General features: G+C 38.2%; 1 protein-coding gene across 4 annotated transcripts in view; it reads left to right on the top strand.

Annotated features, from left to right (window-relative positions):
* The window catches only part of USP25 (ubiquitin specific peptidase 25), a 99,012-nt gene that overhangs the window by 17,341 nt on the left and 55,622 nt on the right, over window positions 1-26,049 (top strand). For 2 of the 4 annotated variants that reach the window (XM_065862823.2, XM_065862824.2), the window contains exons 2-5: window positions 5,366-5,443; window positions 6,480-6,624; window positions 16,378-16,501; window positions 22,940-23,102. In XM_065862823.2, the coding sequence (XP_065718895.1) occupies window positions 5,366-5,443; window positions 6,480-6,624; window positions 16,378-16,501; window positions 22,940-23,102 (510 nt within the window). Of the gene's footprint in view, window positions 1-5,365; window positions 5,444-6,479; window positions 6,625-16,365; window positions 16,502-22,939; window positions 23,103-26,049 lie in introns of those variants that run through there. The other 2 variants (XM_071809503.1, XM_071809518.1) reach the window with 1 other exon arrangement.

The following is a 26,049-nucleotide window of genomic DNA, read 5'->3' as shown; positions in this document are numbered from 1 at the left end:
TATTTAGAAGATGGTTAGTATATCTGTGGTGCTGGCAGCTATAGTGCTCAGCAGTGTATGTGGGCCTTTTAACTGTTCCTCAGAGATGTGATTAATGTGGCAGAAAATGACATTCACAGTAGTAATGAAGGGTCTTTAGTATACTTGTCCTTTGTACATTTCCTAATTTTTGTTTATTCGTAGCAGAAACCAAAAACCTTCTATAGAGGATTACATTCCTCTAATCTCACAGTATTATTCTCATTACAGCAACATCCTATGAGGAAACTAGCTTATTAGCTATTTGCCTGCAAACAGTGCCATTAGCAGGCCCTCAGTATTTCAGGTTATGTCAGAAGTCTTTAATATTAAATATTTTGTGCAATGTCATTTGTTTTTTCCTCCAACGAATAGCTCTTTTGAATCAGTATTGCACTGGCAAGTAAAGTAAGCGGGTTTTGTGTGGAGGAACAGAGTCAAGATACTGTTCTCGGCATTTGCATTCCACTCCCCTTGCTTTTTTCTTTAGTACAAGTATTCATCCCTTGAAGGAAGGGATTCCCTTAGTTAGTTTTTGTTATATACTGTTTAAATGAACTGTGTAGTGAGGCAGTAGGCTCTGTTTTCTCCTGGTAATGGCTGGACCATATAATTTATTACTAAACCTATGACTTTTTCTGTGCTTGGAAACTGAAGAAGGTTGTTTTATCTTCTAAATTTGAAAGTGTTGGTGTTGCAAATACAAATATTTGGATGTTGTCATGAATAAAGCCAAAGCTTACATGTACTTCTTCAGAAGCTACAAAGATGAGAAAATAAACATATGAAAAGGTGGCTATTTTTTTCCCCTCAAATGTATCTGCAGTATACTTCAGGATTAGTCAATTTAGGAGATTTACTTTGTTCAAAAAAGCATTTGTATAATTTGGCATTTTGTTCTGCTTTTGATAAGTTATCAGAGTTTACAGTACTGTTGTGGAACTAATTTGAGCACAGTATCTCCCTAAGCAGATAATAGTGCAGATCCTTTTCTGCTTCACTTGCACTGGCTTAACTACTGAATATGCTATTGTGTGAAGTTATAAACCAGATAATCTTAATTGGGCATTTCCTGAGAGGAAGGGAGGGATAGCTGAAAAAGGAAAGAATTGGAAATAAGGGCATGCATTCCTAATATTCGAATTTGGCTTCCATCCAGGGAAATGGGAGAATTTCCTGTTAGTTGAAGTCTTCCAAGAGCTGAAAGCCTGGAGATATGTACCATGTACCTCGAGGAGCCAGCGGAAGGGGGAAGGCTGGGAACAGCTTGAGCATGAAAGCCCTGGGGACCCGAGATGTGGTGGGACTGAGGGGTGTGAGCAGCTGGATCGCAGGGCAGCTGTAGCATCAGCAGACCTGCTCCTTCCCATGGTTGGGGACTGGGCTTGCCCTGCAGCGCTTGCACCAGCAGAGTCTGGTGTCACAGAGCAGAGCTTTTCTAGAGTTGAGTCAAATGCAATTCAAGCTGCATGGATGTGCATATATGTTATGTGTGTACGTGTATAACGTAACATTTGGTAGTGTGTGTACACTGCAGATGTATGTGGAATATTGACTCAGTAAACTGGAGGATCTGTGCTATAGGTAAACTATGGAATCTGTCATGTAAATTTGAGGAAAGGATGGCAAACAGAAATGAAGATGGGCAAATAAACTGAAACTGGGTTTCTTTGCACCACTAGGTACACCTGGATCTGTCAGAATAATCTCTTTGGCTCTGCATTTGAAGAGAGAGGTTGCTTATTAAAGTGCAGTGAGTTCGAATTCAGAATTTGGACCTCTACTAATGGAAAAAAATAGGGAACTGGGGAAGAGCTGTATTGAACAAAGGAAGCGGCTTGTTTATGTTAGGACTGCTAGTTGTGTTCTGAATCTCCCTTGCTGACCTGATGCAATTAACGCACATTAATGTAGTTACTTCAGGCGTATGTAATTGTAGGCTCTTTCTTTAATTTTTAGCTTTGCTTTAGTGTAGTGTGAGCTTTTTTGGGTATTTTTGGTAAGCCTTTGAGTGAATTATGCTCGTAATTGTTTAGAATATCTACATTAGTGTTTGTGGACATGTGAGGGTCTGGATACTACAGTCACTTCAACTCTAAATGGCCCAAGCTCCAGGAAGGGTGAAGCTTCTATGGTAGGTGTCATTGGGTGGAGCATTAATAGGAGTAAGGAGGGTGGCTCACTTTGTGTGTAGAATTCTGTCCTGAGTATTCTATTAAATATCAGTTACAGTACAGAAGAGACTTGGTCATTAAGTGGTTGTATTACAAATTGATCTCCACAATTCAGTTATGGGTAATAGTAAATTTTTTTTTTTTCCTAAATCTTTCTATATGCCACTATAGCATGTACTAAAGGAATATGATTCAAAACAAGTAAGCTTAACCCTTTTTGACTTTGGCAGTCTAGTGTAAATGCACTAAATTAAAGTTCCATCAAGGATGAAGTAATCTCAGCTCTCTGAATATGACTGTGATTGTATTTCTTAAACTTCCGAAGTGAAAAGAAAAACAAAAAGAAAATTTGGTCTAACCCTCTCATTAATGAATGAGGAAGGAGTTTGCTATAATGCCCACACTGCCATTTGTAATGAGAAGAAATAGAATTACCTGAATTAATACAGTTTCATGGGTGATAACATATTGTTAATATAACAGTGAAAGAGAATAATGGCAAAGTTAAACATGCAGTTGCAAGAAAGGTCTGTATGCAGTACAGTTATGTCAGATTTGGGAGGATGAGGGGAGAACAGTGAATGCATAAAAGAGAAGGCTACCAGTCTAATGCCACATTAAGGAATTTTTACTTGCCTTATGCAGTTCCAGAATTGTTTCTGAAGACCTGTTAGTCTGTTAGGAGGAATTGAAAGAGTACATTGATCAGCTGGAAACAAGTGATACTTTTTTGATGCTTTGGTTTTATATGTTTCTTCCTTTTTCTATGAAGGGAAGTGTATCATCAGTCTTAAACTAATATGTGATCTGAAATTACTCAATTAGAGATTAATGGCAGCTTTTCCACATTTACCAGAAAAGCCAGTAATGTCTAAATCGGGTGTTTGTGGTCTTAAAGCAGTTTAACTCCATTTGAGGTATTCAGGATAACTGTTAATTTTCTTCTTAATTTCTGTCACTTTTAAGGATGATGCTTATGCAGTCTCTGTGGTGTTCACTTAATTACCAGTTAGAATTTTTGGAGCTGAGTGCCTTAAGCCGTTGGCCTTAAAAAAGCATATTTAGGTACTTAAATAATCTCCTAATGAGAAAGGCGCATCTCTGTGTCTGGTTCTGATCTGTTAAATTTGTATGGCCTTGGGAAGGGAGCCTTGAGCCACAGCTTTACACCGGAATACAGAAATCTGGATATAAACTACAGATGTCTAGGTTTATAAGTCGCAGCTGTGCTCATAAATTAACAGCCAATATTTTGAGCTGCTAAGAGGTTGTTTGTTGCTAAACTGTGTCTCTTCTGTCTTTTCCCAGTCTCCATGAACAATGAATATCCTCCAGTCAACCTTTCCAAGTGTTGTATATACTGTGGAAGATACAGAAATCTGTTATAACTTTTTATAATACTTTATAGTGCAACTACTTTCCACTTTATTAGCCATTGCATTGGTGGCAAATACAAAATGAAATAATTTTGCTGCCATGCACTGCCTTTGAATTGTTCCTGCCAGTTTTAATGCTGTTGTAATTACTTTTCCCAAATAATCTATTTCTTTTCTTTGCTTCTTGCCAGACCCAGTGGCAGGAAACCAACTTTGTGGGGGAAACAAGTCCTGCCTTTGTACAGTGCTGTGAAACCCACAGAGTAAACGAACAAGGGGGTGAGAGACGGAGATAGAGTGGGAGTTTGTTTTGCTGCATCGCTTCACTTTTCTTGTGCCAATAGCAGGGTTTTTAAAAAGAAAAGGAGAAGAAAAAAAAGGGCAGATTGGATTGTTAGCAGTGTCCCTTAGGATCATAAGTGAAGGGAAGATTGTGTATATAATTCATAAACATCCTGAACTATACGCCTTCTATTTCAACTTATTAGGGCATGAAGTAGTGCCTGCCAGGTTAATTTCACACTGGGGAACTCAGCATTCATGCAGCTCTTAATTTCATCTTCTGCACAAAGCTATGATAAGGAGAGAATAAGGGTATTTGAATGTTTGATTCCAAATAATTTGTTTTAAAGAAAAGTGTTTTAGAAGTAGCTGCAAGGCAGTTATAGCTTTTTTTTTTTTTTTTAATTGAATTTGGAGAATAACATGAGAATGTTTATTTGTCACTGATATGAAATACGCTTTTTGTCTAACAAACAAAGCTCTGTACAAAATCTTCTCATTTATAGATGAAATTATTATTTTGAGTTCAGGATGTGGTGGGCAAACAATAAAAATGAAAAACCACTTGCAAATACCACCAAGTTTTTCTCCTTTTCCCATCTGCCAAAGGAAGAATGGAATTTTTTAGTATGCAACAGTGGTCAGTTCTCTGTGTTTTCATGGTTTCAATGGTTAAGATGCTTTTAATGGTTAACTGAAGTTCAAGGATTGTTCCATGCTAGTGCCTGCTTTTTGCCTCTATGTTGTGATATCTGAGCATGAGTGGAGGGAATAGTCTGTTGGCTCTAAAAAGGAGTGGGACCAATTTTTTATTTAAAAAAAAAAGCCTCGGAATTCATGTGAATTGTTATTTAAGAGGCCCAGAACCTCTTATTATTTTCAAATTCTGTGATAAATGCTGACTGATACTGTGATTTGTGAGAGCTAGATTCAGCAGATCTAGGAAGGTGGTTAAGATGGATTCCTGACATTTTGCTTTAGTCTCAAGAAACTCCTCTGTTTTGTGTGAATGTTTTTATAGTACTTCTCTTAAAACACCTACATAATCAGGAAGGATTAATTTCTTATTTTATGATATTAGAATGGCTGAGAATTGTGTATGTTAAGGAAATAGTGGGATTGAGAATAATTGGGAGTTGAAGAAATTGGTTTTGGTGAGAGTTCAGTCAGCTATTTCCCCTACTGCCTTTGAAAACCAAGCTATGGAGTTTTATTTGTTTAGGAGGACTAGTTGTGGCTTTATACAGGCTTCTCAAACTCATGTTGCATGTGCTTACCCGTCATCAATTTAAAACAAAACAAATTAAAAAAACAAGCAAACAAACAAAACCATTACATTTAGGAATTAAAATTGCCCATGTATCAGAAACTAAGACAAACATGAATATAACGAAGGCTCTACCACTTTGTGGTGCATGAAGTTTATATGGAATGTTTATAGATAAGCATATCCTTGTAAGTAACTTGTTTTGCTGTTGTTTGACTCTTATTTTGATGATCTCTTTTTCTTTCTAGCACCAGCAAACATTTTTAAATCAGCTGAGGGAGATCACTGGTATCAATGACATCCAGGTACTGCAACAGGCACTGAAGGTAAGGTGGTTGTGTGACTTGTAGCTGAAGGTATACATCTTGTCATTAACTGCCTGTGAAAGCCATAAACCCCACCCTTTCTTGCTCTTGTTTTCCTTGCCTTCTGTTCCCAGCTTGAATACCTTAGACTGATTTCAGGGGAAAAAGCTTGTTCACTTCAGAAGGAATCTTGGCCTGTTTTGGTACTGACATAAAAATTAATCTGGTTTTCAAAAATGAAAAGACAGGAATGGTATGACTTGCCTGTAACCTTTCGCTGAAGTGTTTTGAGATGCCTTGGTGCTAGTACGGCTGGTCAGCTCCTGATGAGTTCAGTGTTTTCTTGTCAAACTGTAGCTAAGTTTTCTATCGTGGACAGGTTGCGCTCAGTATACAGAATGAAGCACTGTCTTTGAACTTGCAACACTTTGCGAATTTGCTGTTGTTTCACTTTTTTTCTTTTCCAACTATTGTCAGTTCTTCCACAACACAGGAGGGTTCTTGGACGCAACTAAAGTATGACAGGTTTCTCTGTGTCCTATTCCCTGCCACACCCAGAAAAAAAAGATATATATAAAGAAAAAGTCCCTTTTCTCCCTCAGGCAGAGGTTTTTAGCCATTTATACATGGTAAATGAGGATTTAGTAAATTTAAATCGAATCTATATATAGTTGTTGCTTCAGATTTGGTATAAGTCATGTACAGAACTCCTCTCAAAAGCCAGCATTGCTGGTCTTAAAGATGAACTGGTAGATTTTCAGAAGAATTTGGCTGACTAAAGTCTATGGGAGTGTGCTGATTATGCTTGTTGAGAGGTTGACCTACACTACAAAACTTTTATTTTTTTTCTGTAATAAGTAGAATTCTACTGAAGTAAATTTTTAAAAGATGTTCTGGCTTCATTTATTTGGAAACTTTATTTTCTAATTGCTGTTTCACCTGAAAATACGTGTCATCGATTGTCATGCAAGTTGCTTGCAATGTTGTCTTTTGCTGTTAAGAAAAATAAAAAAGGGTGGGGGGGACTCTCACTTTGTTTTTTTTATTATTACTAAAGGACAGCAATGGTAATCTGGAGTTGGCTGTGGCTTTCCTCACCGCAAAGAATGCCAAGGTTCCCCAGCTAGAGGAGGCGACTTACTATCAAACAGCCCTTCCTGGAAATGACAGATACATCAGCGTGGGCAGCCAGGCAGACAGCAGTACGTATTTTTTCTTTTTGTAAGTTTTGTTTAAAGGCAAGGAAACGAAAAACTTGCCTGTGAGAGGTCTGTTAATCTGCTTATAATTCTTACTTAACGTTTTTCAGATTATTATGTATTCTTTCTTTCTTTATTTCAGTGTATTTTTTTTTTATTTGAGCTATCCTTAAGCATTACTTTTACATGTATGGGTATGGTACTGATTGGAGGGTGAATAAGTGGGTTTTCAATCTCCCCCCCCCCCCCCCCCCTTTTTTTTTCTCTCCATATTATAGGTTTTATTTTGGGGTCATGCAGTAAATAATTAAAGGCAAAAGTTGGGTACTCTTCCAGTCAAGATAAAATAAAATTTGAGAAAAGTCTGTGAATGTCTGTCTTGATATGCTTAATAGTAGCTTCTCCCTGGCAGGGATGACTTTCCCAAAGGGAGAAGCAGGAGATTAGGTGTGCATTTTGTAGTAAAAGAGTAGGTATTTTACATGTGAAATTAACATCAAATACACTTAATTTTAAACAGTTTTATTTAGTTGATACAGGAGGTTCTGCAACTTGTATTCCTCTGAGCCTTGCAGGTTCTATTCCTTTGCTTAACTGTGTAGTTCTTTTTAGCGGGACGGAATAGGAGGAGGAAACATTAAAACTATGTACTTTTTATAAGATGGTGATGAGGAAGCTGTTGACAGGAAGAGTTTTGCTTTCTTGTGGTCCTGCATGTTAAATGTGTTCTGCAAATAAACATGGGAAGTAACATGAAATAAAAAGTCAAAGGAAGTTTTGTAGTGGGATTGATTTCTGTAAAATCCAAGTTTCTTGATACTGTGTTTAAATTCCAACATTCTAAACAGAGATATACAATATCTAAATTATGTAATAATCCTTTGACCATGTGTATAGTATGTCCTTGTAGCTTTTATTAAATGAGTAGAATTAGTTAGATTCACCTGTACTAGGTGTTTTTTTTTTCCCTCTTCATTTTGCTAATATTGTGGTGGCTATGCTGGCACCATTGTAAAGAAGTTTAATTAGATCTCCTTGTTAGTTGTAAAATTTTATTTTTGTCTCTGGCACCTTGACATAAACTTTTTTTTGTCTTTTTTTTTTTTTTTTTTAAATTAGAGATGAGTTTATTCTCAACATCTCCAATCTGAAAACTGCATTTTAATCCCTGGAATTACTAGCAACCCTGTATAAAATGCCTTGAGTGCATTATAGGCAGTTGTATTATCCTGCCTCCTGCATGGTGGATGGTGGTTTGGGTTGTTTTGTTTCATGTGATTTTTTTTGTTTTGTTTGTTTGCTTGGTTGGTTTTTTTTAATATGTTTTTTTTTTTTTTATTATTTGTTTGTTTGTTTTTCCCACTCCTTTGGAAAGAGAACACACACAAAACCCCACAGGTATTTAATTTTCAATGTCAGAATACTCACATTGAGGAAATGGAGACTATTTTCAACAAACTTACCCCTGTTGTCATAGTCTCCAGTACTGAAGATCTACTATGCCAGTGGAATAGTAAGCTGGATTCTCTTGCAGTCTGTGTTTAATTAGATTTATTAGCAATCCCATTAATAGATGTGTTTAGTTTTGCTGTCACTGTCACTGTGCTGTGCAACTTTATTGAAGATATGAGCAGACAAGGGATATAAGAGAGAGAAGATTCAGGCCTGCAGAGTCTGCATTACCCATGACTGATGGTCAAACTAAAAAGAGTAAGTTTAGAGTCGCACATTCCAAGCTGAATTTCAGGCTTCTCTTCTGAAGGGCTGAAGGCAGACTCAGGTTCCTTACAGTTTTATAGCACTGCAGGTCAGTAAGAAGTGTCAACTGCTGTGGAAAAAGCATGCAGACTTTTGTTTTTTCTTTAGGTTTGTGGTTTTGGTGGTGTGGTTTGTGTTTTTTTGTTTTGTGTTTCTTTTTGTTTGTTTGGTTGGTTGGTTTTTTTGGTTGGTTTTGTTGTTGTCATTGTGGGTTTTGTTTGTTTGTTTTAATCTTTAGTGTCTGGCCAAGTCCTCAGTGGCAGCAAAGATGAGCTCCCTTTGCCAGCCTTTATTGTTTTAGCTAGACTGAAGGCATGTTGCGAGATAAAGGCATCTTCATGTTGGAGGACTCATGGGATGAGAGCTAAACACCCACAGCAGAACTAAAGTCTAAACCAATCTCTGATCATAGACCACCATCTGTAGAGATCTAATGAAGTTTCTTTCAGAACCCTGAAGTTTTGTTTGTTGGGATCTACTTGCCTGTAACTATTTTGATTATGAATTTTAAAAATGCAGTACGCTTAAAATGGACGAGGTTCAGGGTCCTGCATTGGTACGTACTGTTGTGTAAAGGGAGTATGGTGACAGCACATGACTCGGGAGAAGAAAATGGAAGGGTGGGCATAGATGGAAAACATCTTCAGCAGCGATAGCTCCAACCATCAACAATCCCTTCTGCAAAGAATGCTACTACCACTTCCCGGTAACTCGGCTGAGTTTCTGGCAGTATCTTGCATTTCAAATTTGACTCCCTTTTACTATCCCACATACATATAATTACATGAAGATAATTATAACTCATCCTTACTGTTCCTTACTACTTAACTAGCTCTGTGTGTGTTTGGAACTTACAATACCATGAGTCACTGCGCTTCGCGGTCCAACCAAGTTAAGTCATTCAAGCTGGGAATGAGAGGGAGTTGCAGATAAATATCAGAACTGTCTTCTACGCTGCAGAAAACCTCCAGCTGCCTATAAAGGCTTTTAAATGTATGCCTTGCATAAAGGTACATCAAATGTATTCTGCAAGCTTGACTGACTACATTTCTTTGAAATGGTTACTTAGTTAAGGGGTAAAATAATAACATATATAGCAGGAAGTCATACCTTAACAACCAGCAGTTAGCCTGGATTGTGCACTGGCTGTTCCAAAAGTGACAGCAGTCATTCTACTGTTTTTTATTTTTATTTTTATTTTTATTTTTATTTCACGTGAATGGAAGAAAAACCTTCTACATGCTGATAAGTAGAGGATGCCATTTTCATGTATGTCTTATAATTTAGGTGAAAGCTCAGCCTTCAAAATAAAAAACAGCTCACAAAATAGGACTGCTTACCATGCTGACTGAACGAGACTGTATCTTCCTAGAAAATTATTACAAATGTTGCATCCTTTATATTAGGAGGTATAAGAAAATCTCACTTCTCTTATTAGCAAATGCAACATTTCAGCGGCTGCAAAAGTATTGAGTTTACCTGAAATTTACTCCATATTTAAAACCAAAGGCTGACTTGCACAGTCAGTTTTGTTTGATGCCTTTTTGCCTGTCAAAAATGGCATGTGCAAGTAACTGCAAGTATAAATTTTTGAAATCAAGAGTGATGCATGCTTTATCTGATCCTTTTGTAAAAGTGTTGTTTTTTTTTTTTTTTCGTTTCCTTCCTGCAATGTTAGCAGAAAGTGCTTAAGTATTAGGGTTGCATTGTACAAGTGAGCACCTTTTCATCTAAGATCACTTTTGTGTTCTACTTAGTAGCATAAATCCTAGGCACTGCACTTAAAACAAAACAGAAGTTGTTGTTTAGGAGTACTTTCCAATATTTTCACTTTACTGATTTCTCTAGAAACTTTTTTTTTTCCATTTGCAGTAATTCAGTTTATTTTCATCTATGGCTGCACAGTAGAACTATTGCATTGATAAGCTTTTATCCATTTCCTTCTCACTATATGAGAAACTTGGCAGAACCCAGGGTTAAAGGAAGCAGCAGCATGAAGAAAAGACATATATTATAGAAGATGTATTGTCTTCAAATGAAATAGCTGTCAAGACAAATTCTCTCCCTCCCTTCTTTTGAAAACTCAAAATTCTTTTTCACAAAAACTGAATTATTAGTCTTTGCAATTGCACATTCCACAGCCAAGACAAAAGATTACAAGCCCTTTTGTAAGGACATAGTACAATGTAACTATAAAACACCATGCAGACCAACTTGAGGGTTGTACACTTCATTGCTTCTGGGGACCTGGCTTTTATATCTTCCTTCTCCTAGAGCTGGTGCCTTTGCATAGATTTCAAAAGTAATTGAATCAACCCTTTTCAATGAGATAGAGTGAACTAACACCTCCCTAAGTGATGTTGATGCAACATTTTGTAAAAGCTCTTCCATTCCAGAGACTCTGACAGGTTTACAGAGTAACTTTTTTTGGTGCTTCACTGTCCTTACTTTTAGACTCCTAAAGTCTTGCCTAAATCCCTCTTGCTTCAGGTTAAGTCTTTTATTCTTTTTACTGTTCCCTGTGGAGATTACAGTACACTTAAGTCTTTTTGTCTTGAAAGAAGTGTTGCATGCTTGAAAACAGTGGATCATAATGTCTCTTCAGACTTTTTCTCAGATCTAAACTAAACAGCCCAAGTCTTTGGATGCATTTCCTATACCTATTGTCATTTTTTTTTTTTCCTCTCTTCTGCACCTTCTCTAATTGTTCTGCTTTTTTCTTACACTGTGACACTCAAAACAATAACCAAGACTTCAGCTGAGTTCTTGGGAAAAATGAGTGAATCTCTATAAATATCCATGTATGACTCTGGCAATATACCTCAGTGTAACACATCACAGCACTGAAGAAAGTATGAAGATGTGAATTGCGGGTTGAACATGAATCAGCTTCTAGATCCCTATTGGCACAAGTCCTAGTCACTTCTCATTCTCTGGCTGTGCATTTTGTTGTTTCTGTCAGTAGAATTTGACAGTAGTTTCTTCTGTCATCTTACCTAAGTCTGATATTGCTATGTGTCTTCATGACATTTCCTTCTATTTCAGGGATTATTTGTGTCATCTCCATCCAGGTTCCTGGGAGTGTCTCCAGCTTGGTATGGCAGGGTCTCTGCTTCAGGATGTCAGAAGTCTTGTACCTTGAGGTCTTCCTTTCATCTTACAGGTTCACTTGTTCATCTGTTCAATGACTACCTCTCTTCTTCCCATCCCTGTCAGAATTGTCAGTTTAAGGTGTTATCATCCTAGGACAGTGTAAATACAGCTGAGATGAGAAAGTTCCTGTAAGATAGTGGTGGCTAACATTTGCTAGCTCTCTGTTTGGCTTGGCTAAGCAGCTGCTGGGATGCTGTGTCTTCTCTCCCCATCCATTTTTAACCAGAATTGGCATATAAAGCCAATTAAATCACTTCAAATCTAATGTAGGAACTCAAGACCATCATGACATTTAACATTATATAAGAGACCGTAGAATACAGTGTCCTGCTTAGCTCTTCTTGTAATAAACAGAAGTGATGTAGTCCCAACTTAATTTTTTCTTTTTTTCTTTTTTTTTTTTTCTTTTTGTATTGTTGGTGTGTTGAAATTGGAGTCTTGCTGCTGGATTTCCATACTTGGCAGCTGTCCGTTGAACCCATCAGCCTTGTGCCTTCATTTTCCTCTCCTTATGCCAGGAGTTGCATCACTGTGATTGTTTATTGCCTGTCCCTGGGTTCAATTGCTACTTCAGATCTGTCGCTCATGCTGAGTTTCCCATCCTACTTAAACTGGAAGTGCATACTCTCGGCCTCCTCCTGATACAAGTAACTAGTAAATAAGACAGTAATTATTTTAATGACCTAGGCAATTACCAAGTAAGAGCTATTTATTAAAATGATGATAGAAACTTCCTAAGTAAACAGATTGAAAAGAACTTTTCTTAGAAAAGGAGGTATATGGGGATAGGCACAGTGTGTGCATTTACTACATATACACTAGTATGTTCGTCACAAATTTCATTATACAACTTAAAATGGTTTTGTAAAATTACAAATTATGTCAAACTCTCTGGGTCTTATATACCAAAAGAAAACATCCATTATAGAATAATGTAAACCAAGAATATATTTCTTAGTGGAAGAGTTGATTAATTCTGCATGTTAATTTTAGTTGAATAAACATCACAAATGCAGTGAGCCAGACTATTTTGATGAGCAGTTGCTTCATACATAAAGAATTTTTTCAGAAGCAAAATTTTGTTTATTACGTAGTCATGGCTTAACCTTAGAAAATGTAAACATTCTTAACTATGTAATGTACAACAAGAAGTACCTTTATGAGGATGAGCCAGTGAGAACTAAAATGTTCTGTGACCTGAATGAGAAGAGTGTTACGAAATGGGCATATGTAAATTAAAATCAGGTTACTGTAAATTTGGAGAAGTGGCATTATTCTTAATACCTTTATGAAATCCACCCTTCAGCCTGTCACAGGAAACTCATGTGTGTCTGATAAATACTTTGAGTAAAAGTCAGCTTTTTTTTTTCTTCAAACTCAGACATTGAACAGAGAAATCAGCTCATCAGATACAAAGCCTCAGTAGATCAGTTTCATTAATTAATTCCACTACTATTTGCTATAAAGTCATATATTTGCATTAGGACTATGAAATTAAAACTAGGTTAACGTTGAAGTTATTAATGATTGTGAGAAAAGGCAAAGTGATCATGCTTGTCCAATTTTCAAGCAGTTACTCTACATCTTTTCACTAAAAAAAAATCCCCATGTAAGAATATACAAAACATGAAGATATTTCAAAACAAAAATTGGTATGAATTTCATGTAGTATGTGTACATTTCTGTAATCTGTAACCAAATGAAGGGAATACAAACTGTGCAGACAAGCTGATTTTTTTTTTAAGTTTTTTTCTTTTAGGAGGAGTTTAGTCTCAGACTATTCCCCTTCTGTTATGACTTCTGTTGAGATCTCTTTATAATCCTATGATTTAGGATTCATACATGAGCTGTTGCAGCTTAATGTGTTATTGTGTCAGCTGAGATGCTGAAAAAAGACCATGGACTGCACCAACATGAGCTAAAATACATTAGCATTAGTGTAAATGTCCAAAACATTTTTATTTTACATTTGCTACAAACTAAAAACCTGCATGGAGTAGGTTACCATGGATCAGCTGATATTTAGAAATGTATTTTTCTGGCATAAGTTATGCTTGGTAAAATCTCTTTGACACAAATCTGTTGCACCACTCGCATATGGTGGTAGTATCTGGCAGCAAGTCCTCGCTGTTAGGTCATTTTTCATGGAAATCAAGAACAATGTGTATGTGAAAACATAATTTCTGAAGAGAATCCTCCTGTATTGTCTGCTCCAAAACCATTGCATGCCAAAGGAAACTGTTGTGTTGATCTGCTTTGTGAAAGCACGCAGAAGTCAAGGATTTTGGGTTTTCATATTAAAAAGTGATGTAATCACCAGTAATATGAATAATAATAAACTTCTGAACATGTAGGGTAGTGGTATAGGTTAGAAAATATTAAAGAGCTAGGGAGGTGTAAAGAAGTTGAATAAGTTAATGAAAGTGTGAATTGGAGTTGACTCTGATACTTTTTTTCGTATAGTAGTGAGAGCTTTTGTTAACCACATAGGTTTCAGCTAGCTTATGAGTTTTTTTTTTTTCTGGAAAATACTCCTCATATAAAGGATCCTACTTCTTAATCTAACTTTCTTCTTTATTGTTATATAAGAATTGCATCACCCTTACCTGACTAGAGACTAGCTAAAGGAATATTCCTCTCTGTAAGTAAGTGATTGGAATAATCACATGTTTCTCCATCAGTGCGTGTGGCTGCTAGATCGAGACATACCCCTTCTTCAGTTGTGACCACTAGTAATACTTTCAGAAAAATAGCTGATCTCCTGTGGAGATGAGGTGCTTGTGTGTGTCTGCCTGCAAATGGGTAGAAGATACAACATAAGCACAACATTTTAGAGCGTGATAGGTAGTGTATGTGATCATGGGATCCTCTTATAATTGTCAACCTTTCTAGCCTTTCTCCTGCTCTCAGGCTTGGAACGGAACCATGCTTGTGTGTGACCCAGGCTGAGGGATTATTTTAGCCCAGATTACATTGTTCTTGACATGGCAGCTTGTACATCAAAACTCCTCTTGGTGAGACTTGTGCTGGTCGTTCTTGTAATTGCTGTAGTACTTCTGAAGGGGAATTTTAGGCATTTGAGTTGAAGTATCCTTAGAATATGCTTGAAGATCTGAGCTGACTATAAAAACCATAGGAATAAAATTGTAAAGTGCTGCTTTTGTGGTCATAGCATTTTTCCATACTTCCAGATCATGACAAATTACTCAGTTTACTTTGTAAGTAAGAGTGCTTTCTTTAAAGGCTCACTAAGTGAAATAGAAATTCAACCATCTTTATTTGGGGGAAGAAGGGGTTGAAAACTCATTTTTGAAGATGCTGGTGTTAATATAAAAGTTTCTTTTTCAACTTCTTTTCAGTTTCAGCTTTCTATGAGAATAATTGATCCCACTTTCTGTTCATATACATATATGCAATGATTTTAGCATCGCTAGTTCAGTGTTTTATTTTGATCCAATGAGAAATGTCACAGATAAGTAAGCCCAAGGAAACAGGGTAAACTATCTCTACAGCGAGTCGGCCCATCCAGGAGAGAAGTCAAAAGCTAGGTGGAGAAGCTCTTTGGGTACAAGTAATTGAGCTGGCTTGTGGAAGGAGAAATTCAGAGAAGCTGCTCATTTCTCTTTGTGAGCAATCATCAGTTTCAAATCTGTATCTTTTTATCCCAGAGTCTTCTAGTTTCTGATGTCCAAACCACAGTCCCTTTCATAGCTCTTTGAAGTAATCTTTGGTCTTGGAGGAGGGAGACTGAAACCAGCCAATGCTCTGTGTGCGTGTCTAATATTACACATAGAAGTCTCTTTTGCACTTTTCCCTCTATTTCTGTCTGGCTGACTTGCAAAATGAGACTTTTGGCTCTTGAAATCGTGATAACCACTGACCTTGGCTTTTCTGAAGGTCTTGTGTAGTTGATGGACATGCCTGGTGGCCCTGGCTGCTCTGGCCGTGCCTGGCGGGGGGCTGCTTGGTGTCATGGTTCAATATGGGTAGTGAAATCCCTCTTTACTCAGGAGGGGGCGTGCTGTCACTACCCTCAGGAAACGGGGAGATTTGCAGGGGATTTTAACATCTGATTCTCTAAATAATGGGAGCTGGAGAGAAAGGCAGAAGTACCGTTTCATTACCCAGTCAGTGGCCCATCCAACCTTCCCCACATGTCCAAGTATGAGTCCTCATCTTGACTTAAGTATTTGTTTTCTTAATTCTCCTGTTGAGGTGGGTTACTTCTAGTACATAGAAATTGGATTTAAAAATGTTCAGAAAAGGAGTGCACAGACAGGATGGAAAAGAATTAAGTGAAGTAAGGAACTCTCCCATATATTATGGAACCCCATGAAAGTATTTGGCTCACCAATGCACAGAAATACTTGCAAAATTTGGAGCTGTGTTGGGAAAACTTTGCACACGTTCCTCCGTGAGGAGGGAAAACCAGCTATGCTCAATTAAGGTATCCTTTCTAAAAGAAGATTGTCTTCAACATGTGTTCCCTGGAAGAAACAGATCACGGTAGCTGAGATAATACATTTAATTGTATTGCTTATAGAGGGCTTTCAGAAACAATGGATTCCTTAATTCGTCCTGTAGCCTTGTGAAACTTAAGGTCATTAGGAGGAAAGAAGACTATTGCCCATCAAATCTTAGCAAGACCAAGCTGCTGAGGGTTTTACCTGGCTTGGAGGAGGAAGGGAGCCATTAGCAGGATTAGTGGTTGGAAGAGCACAGGGCACAGGAGGGATGGACTGGAATGGCACTCAGCAATCCACGTGGGCTCTCTCTCCTTTACAGTAAGACTTGCCTTTCATTCTGTTTCACTTTTAATTTTGAGAAAGATAGTTTTCTTTTCAGATGTGATTGATCTCACTGGAGATGATAAAGATGATCTTCAGAGGGCAATTGCCTTGAGTTTGGAGGAATCAAACAGGGCATTCAGGGAGACTGGAATAACAGATGAGGAGCAAGCCATTAGCAGGTAAACGAACAACTTATATAAAGCAGACATTAAATTAAAGAGTTGGAGATTGGCCTGTATTGCTTTTCTTAACTTTTAATTTAACAAACTTATTTACTTTCACTTGTGCTACTGATATGCCTGGCTTCAGGATGTTGCTTTAATGTATTGTATGTTCAACTATGGAAAATAGTCTTATGTGTGAGCTAGGATGTAATAGTATGTTCCATGTTGATGTATTTATTTAAATATGGAGGAAGTGGAGATAGAGGATTACGTTCGTATCTAAATAGGATCTAAAACTAAAAGTTTCTCTTGTATTCGGTAAAAAACAATGAAAACAAAATATAATTAAGAAGCTAATTATTTGTCCTGTTTTTTTTGTAGTTTTCACTTTACATTAACATTTTCTTACCCCTATGCTAAGGCTGAGATTGAAGGGAGGGGGTAGTAATGCTGTACTAAGAGCAGCTGCTGTATTTTAGCTGATAAAGTATGTTATTAACCTATTTAACAAATAGGATTTATAAGCTTCGAGTGAAGTTAACTTCTTGGTTTAAAGTTTTATGAACTTAATTTTCTCAACTTGGGTGTGATATGAGTCTGTAAGTTAACTTATGATCAGCTTTTACTACAATTTTTTGTACAGCATGTGTTTATATGTAAATATAGATATAATTATGAAATATTTGGGACTTGAACTAAGCCTGAGTGTAGGGTTGTGTGGGAAGGGTGTTGGGTTTGGTTTTTTTTAATCTGTGGCTGGCTTTGTTCTCGGGGAAAAGGGCAATGATTTGAGCCTTGTGTTTAGAAGGTTAAGTATTGCTTCCTTGTAAAAGACTAATTTTATAAAAACATGATTTAGATGGGGGAGATTCATCACAACAATTCTTTTCCTCACTTTGCTGTATTTGACAGACTAAATGGCTTATGAGAAGAGTCCAACTCTGAGAATATGAAGAGTCTTACTTTATCAGCAGTCATTTTCTTTTTCTGTTTGAAAAATAAATGTACTAATTGTGAGAATAAATATACACCTCCCTCACCCCATTTGTGAGAAAAGCCATCTTGTTGTTTGAGTTTTAAGAGAACATACTTTAGGAGAGAATAGTGAGATTAGAGGGATTTATATTCTCATTAATACTTAAATGATGCTTTTAAGGAGTTGTTTCGTTCTAAGACTTCAGTATGTGCATGTATTCAAGATTATAGTGGAAGTTCTGTTCAGTTCTGATTCAGAAGTTCACCTCTTGCATGTTCCTAGGTTGGAATTGCCATAATTACAGAGTTGTGATTTAGGCAAACACTCAGAAAGATGGACCTATTTCTGGATATGGAAATCTTTTTCCTGTTTTTTTCCTTCACCAAGCTTTGACTGTTTCTGCTGTGCTCTCTTCTTGGGAGCCTTGAAGCTTTAGTTTTTGTTTTTTTTTTTTTTTTCATGGAGACTTTGTTTTTCACTTCTGAGACTAAAAAGCCCTTTTTGGTCTTATCTGCTTAGCCCATAACTATGTATTATTTCTACTTAAATATTCTACTTAAATTATGATGTATTTCTTTGTCATTGCAGAAAATAATGAAGTATATGGCTTTTTTCCCCTGTATGTACGAAGACATGTAGACAGTCTGTTCAGTTACATACCAAGAAGAATATTGGTCTTCCGATGAAATAGAGATATTTCATGGCAAAATTATAGACAATAGCATTTGCCAGATTTAGAGCTGCTTGTTACCAAGGAGGATATGCTCTGTACACTGTACCACATTTCCTATACTTGCTGTAGTATTCTTTGGAGCATTTGTTGCATGAATAGAACTCCCAAAGCCATACAAAACTATTCACTAAAAGATCCGGAGTGTATCATAGCAGAATAAAGGGAAATAGGACTTTGCTTGTGAATAAAGGCAGAGATGAGTGAGGATCTTGAGGGTTTTGGCAGCACTGGGGTATTAGATCCATGCAGTTACATACCAGGATACACCCTGAGTTGATATCAAATTATGTCAGAGTTGTACAAATACAGGAAGCTCAAAATTATTGAATTCTGGATCTGAACTGTTCAGTCAGTTTCCTTAAGAACAGGACTTAAGACTGTTAAATTAAAAAAAAATCGCTTTGTAGTTAACACCCCACAAAAGAATGTTGGCATTCCAATAGAAAGCACAGTGTCTGTTCAGGACTTCTCAAAGCAAAAAGTAGAACATTATGGTTGTAAACAAGGCAAGCTGCAGCCATTTACTTTTGTTTTTCTAAGTTAAATAAGAAGCAGAAATCAAATAAGAAGTCAATTATAAGCAAATTAAACTATGGAAATCTTTCATTTTTAATTGTGTAGGATGTATGCATATTTAAATAGTCTTTGGTGTGGAGGATATTTTTTCCGAAGGTATTCATAGTGGTTTGGAACCTAATTTGTACTGATTTTGTTAAGGTTTCCATGGGAGCATTAATGGAATTTCTTGACTTGTGTAATTAATGTTGTAATGCACATAGAATTTGTCTTCCTGAATATAATTGCCTTGTGCTAGTTAACAAGGACAGATCTGATTACTGTGTAGGTGTTGAGAGGAGTACAGCTGAAATGTCCAAGGGTCCAAGCTGTCGATCTTGTACACGCCACGTTTAAAGCTTTTTACTACATCTCCCAGGGAAATGTGCATGATTGCTGTCTGTCTTAATATGAAAACTTTTCTCCTGTTCATATTACTTTTCATGGCTTGGAGGAGAATGAGGCTGGCCAGGTAGGGCTTCACTGGGGAAGCTAATATGATATGACTGAAAGGAAAAACTAGCTGGCCTGTGTTGTGCCTGGGGTAGTAGCATTATTAAAACGAGAGCCCTGCCTCTCAGTGCACAAGGAAGTCCACAACCCCTAGATTATTTTTTTTTTTTAATTTTTTTTTTAACATGGTCATTGAAACTGCTGGGAGCTCAGCACTGTGCTAAGCATTGTATGTATAGATCAAAGGTGAAACTCTGAAGGGATATAGGATTAGGGGTATTCCTGGATGTCCAGCTATAAGGCAGTCCCAGTATGAAGACCTATCCTTGTTCTTTTTGCTGAGTAGCCTGCTGGAGTGGGCTTTTCTGGAACATGTTTAGTGGGCTTTCACAAAATGGTTTGGCTGAACTTAAGTGCTGTGGACTCACTTTGCCGGGGGCCTATTGCATTGTCTGGCTAGCCCTGTGTCAGCAGCTCTGGAAAGCTGCTTGGCAGTGCCCAGCTTGTTCCAGAGAGAAACAAAACACTCCTTTCAAGTCCAAACCTGGCATTAACTAACCCTTACTCCAGACTTTCCCTCCAAACAAGGCTCCAGCACTTGGAGGTGGGGAAGCCTTTGGTGCTGTGAGGCTGGAGACAGGCTGTGGCCTGCACGCAGCTTATGGCTCTGTTGCTCCCGACTGCTGCTGTGCTCTCCCAGGGCTGCAAAGAGCATGTTTCGGCTGTGTAATCAGCCTTGCTAGATCTTTGTGCTAACTTTCTGGAAAGATACTCATTTTGTTGAGAGCAATGTGTGACTAAGATTCTTTGCCAAGGCAATCTCCCAAATCAGGATCATATGAATATAATAGTAGTGAACGTTCTAGTAGAATCATAGAATAGAATAATAGAATAATTTCAGTTGGAAGAGACCCTCAGGATCTTTGAGTCCAACCATAACCTAACTCTAGCACTAAACCATGTCCCTAAGAACCTTGTCTAAATGCCTTTTAAACATGTCCAGGGATGGTGACTCCACCACTTCCCTGGGCAGCCTGTTCCAATGCCTGACAACCCTTTCCGGGAAGAATTTTTTCCTAATATCCAATCTAAGCCTCCCCTGGCGCAACTTGAGGCAAATTCGTCTTGTTCTTACACTTGCTATTTGGGAGAAGAGACCAACAACCTCCATGCTACAATCTCCTCTCAGGTAGTTGTAGACAGCGATAAGGTCTCCCCTCAGCCTCCTTTTCTCCAGGCTAAACAACCCCAGCTCCCTCAGCTGCTCCTCATCAGAATTGTGCTCCAAAAGAGCATAAATATAAGAGGTACACTTATTATGCTGGTAAATACATTTATTAATGTGGCTTTTGAACTGATCATTAGGTTCCTGTTTACTATGCTTACTTTTATATCGGTTTGCATCAGAGCTATCCTTGTGACTGGAAATAAATTGGGCATACAGGGTATGCAGCTATTGAATGTGCTCTTTTACAACAGGTAATGTTATAAGTAAATATAAGGAAAAATGTCCTGAAGATTTGAAAAACAGATTTGAGGTGGAGTTAGAGATGAAGAAATCCCTTACCTACTAAAGAAATACAAAACCAAATACAGGCAGAAATTTTAGTAGGTAATCAGGCTGATAAATGGTAATACTCTTGGGCTCAGGGCCTGTTTCAGTTTAAGAATATGTATTTTTCTGAACTTGAATCTTGAAATATTCTTGAGCTTAGGGCAGGGGGAAGTTTTTTTTCCCTGAAACAAAAGTGGTATGGAGTAGCTATTGTGGTCCTTTTACAACATAATACTAAATTTAATCCAGTCTTCCAGATTCTTCCCATCAGTTTTAAAGGTCCCTTCAGTTTAATTCAGACTGGAGTATAAGTAATTCTACCTGAATGAGAATTTTTTTGGAATATGTATGACATTTGTTTTGAATTAATTTTTATTGTCCCCATCAAATAACTTTTTCTCTCAAGGCAGGGATACACTGGTCATCTAACACTTTTGAAGGATTGTATCAGTGAGAAGGGAAATGAATTTCACTGTTCCTTTACATTTTGGGGGTTGCTTAGGAGATAATATTACAATTGCTAGTGTAAAAGTCTGTGCTGTTTATGACGCTATATGTCAAAAACTAAATGTCAGAAATGGATTAATCATTAGGAAATTACAAGCTTTAGGTTCTTCCTGAGATATATTGATACAAAAGTAGTATTTATACCAAATGGGCTCTTAAATTCTGGATGCTTCTATTTTTTTCAAAATAAGTAGCAATAATAAATTAGTATGTTCCCCAAAGTACTTATCTATAGTAAATTCATGTAATGCTTCATAGTTCTTCTGTATCTTCTAAGATATGCAAGAGAGATATGCTTGACAAGAGCATGACTTGAAACAAAAATTTACAGTTAGGTTACTGAAGAGTTACATCATGTGGTTGGTGGTTTTTCTGCCCATTTCATTGTTTTTTTTCTAAGGAGTTCAAACTTTTACCTTTAGTAACTCCATTTACAGACCAACCTAGACCTACCTTTCTGTGATGTTTAGTGAGTCCAGAACCAAAGGGGGCAATTCTCCAGGCTGCACAGGCTACTTTGATGCTTGTCATGCAGCTCCTGAAATCCTGTGCTTGGCAAAAATTCTAGTTCAGTAGTATCTCAGCCTTTTGTGTGGTACTTAATAGAATCATAGAGTAGAATCATAGAATGTCCTGAGTTGGAAGGGACCCACAAGGACCATCTAATCCAACTCCTGTCCCTGCACAGGACAACCCCACAGCTCACACCATGTGTCTGAGGGCATTGTCCAGTCTCTTCTTGAACACTGTCAGGCTTGGGGCCGTGACACCTCCCTGGGGAGCCTGTTCCAGTGCTCCACTTGGACTAGGTGGCTGGGGACAGTAGCTGTGTTGGTAGCACACATACTAGGCAACTTTCTGTATTAGTTAGAACCATTATTATATGACCTGAATGTACCCATCTCCATCTTTCTGTTTAGAATATGTGGCTACCACAAATTACCTTTGGGCATACTTGATATGTGCTGATACAGAAATACTGTGTTGAGTGAAGCTTGAGTTTGGGAGCATAACACACAACAGATCATACTGTCATGCGAAATACGGACATTCTGCATAAATCACACAGAAACGGTTTCCTGCGAAGAGTGTGGTCATTGTAGCATTCAATTAACTTGTTGGCTAGCATTTGAAAAATTGTGAGATGTCTTTTCATGAGTCATAAAGTAATTACTTGCTACGTAAATCAAGAGAGTTGCATACGTTGCAAAAATGAAAACTAAAAAAGCGTCTTCCATTTTTGAAAGTTGTCTAACTAGCTTTGGCTTCCTGTCAGTAAATATTGGTGATTTCATGCTTTGCATACCAATAAAAGCATTTGTAGACAAAACTAATAGTACTGCCTAAAATTTTGTGTTGTCCATCGTATTTGAATCTTATTCTTAAATAATTGATGACTTACAGGCATGGCTTTTGTATCTAGAGCTCTCACAAGAGATTCACTCACTCACTGATACAATTTTCCAAAAGGTAATGGAATTACTGCAACATTCTAAAAGTAAAATGGCATCTTACTTTTGAAGACATACTGCATATAAAATCAAGTTCATCAGCAATAAGTTAGCAAATGATGTAATTAAGATGTCTGTGTCAGTAACTGAAGGTGTTTTACTGTGTCTTGGTTTTTTTTTTTTTGCCTTTTCTCACATTTTTCCCTCCCTTCTGTTCCTGAAGAGTCCTAGAAGCCAGTATTGCAGAAAATAAAGCAAGTTTAAAGAGGACACATCCAGAGGTATGGAGTGACTCTCCCAACCCATATGATCGAAAGCGGCAAGACAACTGTCCAGTGGGATTAAAGAATGTTGGCAACACGTGCTGGTTTAGTGCTGTCATTCAGGTAAGTACGCTCTTCGATTAGCTGTGTATAGTCTTCGTTGTATTTACTGTGAGGTGAGTTGTTTTTTTTTTTTTTTTTTAAGTCGATAACTTAAGATACCTGTTTTCCTGGGACGTTTAGGCCACTGCATGAGATGTTTTTGAGCATTACTTATGAAGATCCAGGGTGTCTGCAGCTCCTGCTGACATCAATGACAATTTTGGATGCCTAAAAATGTGTGGAAGTTGGATTACAGAGGAGGAACAGACTTTATATTAAAAAGAGTGCATGCAGATGACTGAAAGGGGGTGGCTGACAATGGATGTAGGTAGCGGAAATGAGACACTCTCAATCATGAGTGATAACTAGAATAGCTACAAGGAAACAGATAGCTGAGGTGGGTAAAAGAAGGAAGAAGTAATAGAGAAGGAAACTTGAGAATGAAGAAGGTGAAAGTCTGATACAGATGAAATTGTGTCCATTTTGGGTTGTCACACGTAGTGTAGCAAATATGTGTGCTCTGAGTCTGTTGGTTTTTTTTGTATGTATAGGTGCACTAAAAGCTACCTTTTTTTAAAGATAGAGTCAGTAGGGAAATGAGTGCAGATACTGCAATATGTCTAGTGAAATCTAATGTTCTAATGTCAATAAATGATTGAACATACACTTTTGAATCCATTTCTTATGAGATTTTTCTTCTAGAAGTAATTGCTAAATCTGTGTATGTTTCTGTAAATAATGTGTAAATGTATTCAAAAGCATCCAAACCTGCAGAAAACTGTGGGTGAAACTGGAATACAATAGGGGCAAGTTTATTTTTAATCTGCAAGAAGCAAATTCAGCATATTGTAACTTTTCATAGTCTAACATTTTGAGAGGAAGCAAATAAAATATTCATTATGCATTTTTAACAAATTACTGTCAGGCTGAAGCACTCCAGATAAACTGATATTGTTACTTTCATAGTGATGGCTGTTGTACTTCAGGCTGAGTTCATTTAGATCCATGTTCTGCCCAGCAGTTTCTGCAAATGGATGCTTACAGAGGAGTACAAACAGTACACATGATACTGCTCTGTTAAAATGCTCCTAAACCTCTAACTGCTTTTTTTCTTGGGAGAGTTTCTTGATCCTTCGGTTTTAGTTGGTAATCCCCGGTAGACCTCTTTCGTGCACCCATAGATGCTGAGGGAGCTGGCTGAGATCATTGCTGGACCACTCTCCATCTTTGCCATCTTGGGAAATGGGAGAGGTGCCTGAGGACTGGAGGAAAGCAAATGTCACTCCAGTCTTCAAAAAGGGCAAGAAGGAGGACCCGGGTAACTATAGACTGGTCAGCCTCACCTCCATCCCTGGAAAAGTGATGGAACAACTTATCCTTGGTACCATCTCAAGGCATATCAGGGATAACAGGGTCATTAGGGGAAGTCAGCATGGCTTCACCAAGGGGAAGTTGTGCTTGACCAAACTCATTGGCTTTTAATAGGACATAACGAGATGGATGGATGATGGCAGAGCGGTGGATGTGGACTACCTTGACTTGAATAAGGCATTTGACACAGTCTCCCACAGCATCCTTACAGCTAAACCGAGGGAGTGTGGTCTGGATGATCAGGTAGTGAGGTGGACTGCGACCTGGCTGAAGGGAAGAAGCCAGAGAGTCGTGGTCGATGGGGCGGAGTCCAGTTGGAGGGCTGTATCTAGTGGAGTGCCTCAAGGGTCGGTGCTGGGGCCTGTATTATTCAATATATTCATCAACGATTTGGACGAGGGAATAGAGTGTACTGTTAGCAAGTTTGCTGATGACACTAAGCTGGGAGGAGTGGCTGACACTTCAGAGGGCTGTGCTGCCATCCAGCAAGACCTGGACAGGATGGAGAGTTGGGCGGAGAAAAATTTAATGAAATATAACAAGGGCAAGTGTAGAGCCTTGCGTCTGGACAGGAACAGCCTCAGGTTCCAGTATAAGTTGGGGAATGACATATTAGAGAGCAGCGTAGGGAAAAGGGACCTGAGGGTTCTGGTGGACAGCAGGATGACCATGAGCCAGCACCGTGCCCTTGTGGCCAAGAAGGCCAGTGGCGTCCTGGGGTGTAATAGAAGGGAGGTTGTTAGTAGATCGAGAGAGGTTCTCCTTCCCCTCTACTCTGCCCTGGTGAGACCACACCTGGAATATTGTGTCCAGTTCTGGGCCCCTCAGTTCAAGAAGGACAGGGAACTGCTGGAGAGAGTCCAGTGCAGAGCCACAAAGATGATGAAGTATCTCCCTTATGAGGAGAGGCTGAGGGAGCTGAGTCTCTTTAGCTTGGAGGAGACCGAGGGGTGACCTTATTAATGTTTACAAATATATATAGGGTGAGTGTCAGGAGGATGGAGCCAGGCTCTTCTTGGTGACAACCAATGGTAGGACAAGGGGTAATGGGTTCAAACTGGAACACAAGAGGCTCCACTTAAATTTGAGAAGAAACTTCTTCATGGTGAGGGTGCCAGAGCCCTGGAACAGGCTGCCCAGGGAGGTTGTGTAGTCTCTTACTTTGGAGGCATTCAAAACCTGCCTGGACACATTCCTGTGTAGCCTCCTCTAGGTGTTCCTGCTCCAGCAGGGGGATTGGACTAGATGATCTTTCGAGGTCCCTTCCCATCTGTGATTCTATGTACTTGTCTCCCTTGAGCCTTGCAAACTTTCTGCACCCATAGGGTCCTTTGGGTATGAATTCCATAGTTTTGCTCATTATTGCCGGAAGAACTATTTTGGTTTTGGTTGTTTTTTGAACGTGGCTCCTACCAACTTTGCGTGATAGCCTCCATGTCTCCTGGTGGACAAGACACTTAAAAGTTGATTATCATTATAGTTCTGTGAACCTGCTGTCATACTCTCTTTCAACAAGTCAGTGGTGTCTTTTTTTCCAAGCTGGGAGCTGAGTGGTTGCCTATATAGAATCTGTTCTCACCTCTGATACACCTTGTCA

Source organism: Patagioenas fasciata, chromosome 1, assembly GCF_037038585.1.
Source record: "Patagioenas fasciata isolate bPatFas1 chromosome 1, bPatFas1.hap1, whole genome shotgun sequence".
NCBI classification, from domain to species: domain Eukaryota; kingdom Metazoa; phylum Chordata; class Aves; order Columbiformes; family Columbidae; genus Patagioenas; species Patagioenas fasciata.
Note: the sequence above shows the minus strand (reverse complement) of the source record. Positions and strands in the feature narration are given on the sequence as shown.